Genomic DNA, 3,038 nt, shown 5'->3' on the forward strand with positions numbered 1-3,038 from the left:
CCTCTTTGTGCCTCTGTTTTTACATTAGTAAAACAAGGATAATAATGGTACCCACCTCACAGGGCAGTTGTAAACATTAAATTAACTGATACAGATAAAGTAATTAAAACAGAGCAAATGCTCATTAAATGTTAGGCACCATGATTTAAAGGGATAATTTTCAAGGAATTGATAATTACACAAAGCAATTATTTCACTTTGGGAGAAAATACTAATATATTTGGAAAAATTAGCAAAAAATTTGAGTGCAAAACAGTGTGGTGCAGGTTATAATACATACAGCACATGTATGAAGAATAAATCCATGGTGAGTTTGTAGGTGATTGAAGCATGGTGTGTTTCTGAGTGGGAGGAAGTTGGACTGTGGTTGGAAATGAGAACACAAGCAAAAACCTGAAAGTAGGAAAAAATAAACAAGATTATTTTATGTGCAATACATTTTAACTATGGCCATATTTTGTTCTAATTCTTTCAGAGTTGAGAATCTCTGTATTGGGTTGGCCAAAAAGTTCATTCGGATTTTGCATATGTGGTTGCAGGAAACCTGAATGAACTTTTTGGCCAACCCAATAGTAAATATGATTCGGTATGTTTAAGTAACAAAACCATCTCTAAATACCTTATATTTAGTGTGATAAATTGTACCACACTGTATGTTTTAAGGTAAAATTTTAACATATGTGTGTCAAAATATGTATGTATACTATGATTACATTTGAGTTTCAAATGTGCCTTGTAAGAAAAGCAGGACACGTATTATTATTCCCACTTTACAAGTGAGGAAGCTGAGAATCAGAGTTTGTATTACTTGCTTCAAGTTTCACTGCTAGTAAGTAATAGAGATCAGATTAGCATCCAGGTCTTCTGGCTTTCAGTGTAATGTTGTTCTACTACAATATACTCATTGAATAACAGAAAGCTTAGTAAATGAGAAATAAGGACTGATTTTATGACACATGTTACATTTGATCTTTGTCAAGTAAGAAAAAAATATAGGGTAAAAGTGCAGGTACTTTTACTTGTACAAACCTCAGGTATGTTAAAAATAAATGGGCATCAGTTATTACTATACCTTTGAGATCCTATGGGCTTCCCACGTGGTGCTAGTGCGAAAGAACCTGCCTGCCAATGCAGGAGACATATGAGATGCAGGTTCAATTCATGGACTGGGAAGATCCCCTGGAGGAGGGCATTGCAATCCACTCCAATATTCTTGCCTGGAGAATCCCATGGACAGATACAGTCCATAGGGTTGTAAAGAGTTGGACATGACTGAAGAGACTTATGCATGCAGAAATCTTTCAGGTTTTTGAAGGGATTGCAACATTAGAAGTGAAATAGAAATTACATACATGTGGCAGATTCAGATAGAACTTGTATCCTAGCTTTTCTTTTTTTCAACATTATCATTTCCTCTGAGATAATGCACTTTTTGAAACACAGAATTAAGGAACAGACTACACTTCGACAAAAACTTGCTCATAAGTATTATATTTCAGCCATAATCAAGCTGTTGCTATTTTAAGAAGAAAGCTTCCACTATAACATAAAAACCACTGTAAGTATATCTTTGGTATTCCTGTCAACATGCTAATAAAAGTAAAAAGCATAAAATATAACAAAGCTTATAACAAACTTCCACTCGTAAATGCATACAACAAAATTTCTTACATATAGTTTATACAATATGCATAAATGTAAGTACTTCTTAAAATTTGCAATATCAACATTCAAATTTTTATTCAGAGACTTATTGCAGTTCATTGTGGTTCCAATAATGTGTGTAGAAAATAGATTCCCTTTCCTCTTTTTTAGATAAATTTTAAATTATTTCTGTTATTATATGGTAGTGCCAGTCATCTGCTTTATTAAGGAAGGATGGCATCTTGTTTAGGGAGAGAGTACCCTAAAAGAATCTCAATGAGCAACAAAACCCCCACTATTCACTTTTGGAAGCCTAAGGCAGAAGCAGAAGAAAACTGGAGACAAACTAGCTTTTGATCAGGTTTACCTTTCTCAGTTTCCAGATTGTACATTGAATGGAGACTTTAGGGTCATTTGGCTGAAGACTAGGCTGTTCTAACATGTGATCATCTTCTTGAGGGAAAGAAATGGCCATACTTTCCTAGCCAATCAGTGCTACAAAGAAAGAGGGTGATAGTACATTTTATGTAGCTCCTGGCTCACTCCAGTTCTCATCTGTTAGCATGCATGCAAAGAAATATGTTAGGATCACTGAGAACTATTCGCTAAATTTGTATCTTAAAAAGCCAGTTCTTACCCTTGGTAAAACTTTTATTTGAGAGGGAAAACTTTAATCTCAGATCTATTTTTTACAGTGCCAAGATACAAATTTTGTCCATCTTTAGGTGAAAGCTCAGAAAATCATTTATAATTTAGTTTATAGACTTGAATTGAATTTTAACACTAAAAATATCTTTAGGACTTCTAATAATGTGAATTCATAAATGAGATAAATTTATAGGTACACACTAAGTCAAATAAGTGTAAATTATTAATGGAAGTCCTTATTTTTACTGTGAATGATTTGAGAAAATAGTGATTTGGAAATCATCAAAAATGGGCTTAAACTATTCTTTATATATTTCTTCTCCTTTTTCTGGCAAGGAGGTCTTCTTCTTGGGTACATAAGTCATGCTGGACAACGAATGCTTTCTAAATGTAGACAGCCTTCTCCTAAAGTTCCCCCCTGAAAAGAAATATAGTAGAGGGTCAAAGCAACAATTTGATGCAGCCAGAGACAAGGTTATGACCACTGACTTTTGCATTCTAAGGACAGAATCACAGGGTTTTGTTTCATTGTGTAAAAAATGAAGGTGAATGGTACGTTGAATATGATACGGCATGAAGCTGATCAAAAAGGCAGCTGTCACAACTATGATCATTCCTATTGCTTTTTTACGACTTGACAGATTTTTCTTCATTGATTTTTTTAGTAAGGTCAAAATGATCATCGTGTAACAGACAATTATAATAATGAAAGGAATGATAAATCCAAAAAATAATGACACATAATG

The 3,038-nt window shown here is 33.7% G+C and overlaps 1 protein-coding gene across 2 annotated transcripts in view; it reads right to left on the reverse strand.

Annotated features, from left to right (window-relative positions):
* Positions 1–1,481: 1,481 nt before the first annotated feature.
* CYSLTR1 (cysteinyl leukotriene receptor 1) overlaps positions 1,482–3,038 on the reverse strand; it is a 10,842-nt gene continuing 9,285 nt past the window's right edge. For both annotated transcript variants that reach the window (XM_010856643.1, XM_010856647.1), the window contains one exon: positions 1,482–3,038. In XM_010856643.1, coding sequence (XP_010854945.1) covers positions 2,592–3,038 — 447 coding nt within the window. In that variant the 3' untranslated portion in view covers positions 1,482–2,591.

The sequence above is a fragment of the Bison bison genome, unplaced genomic scaffold, assembly GCF_000754665.1.
Source record: "Bison bison bison isolate TAMUID 2011002044 unplaced genomic scaffold, Bison_UMD1.0 scf7180017854378, whole genome shotgun sequence".
Lineage (NCBI taxonomy): Eukaryota > Metazoa > Chordata > Mammalia > Artiodactyla > Bovidae > Bison > Bison bison.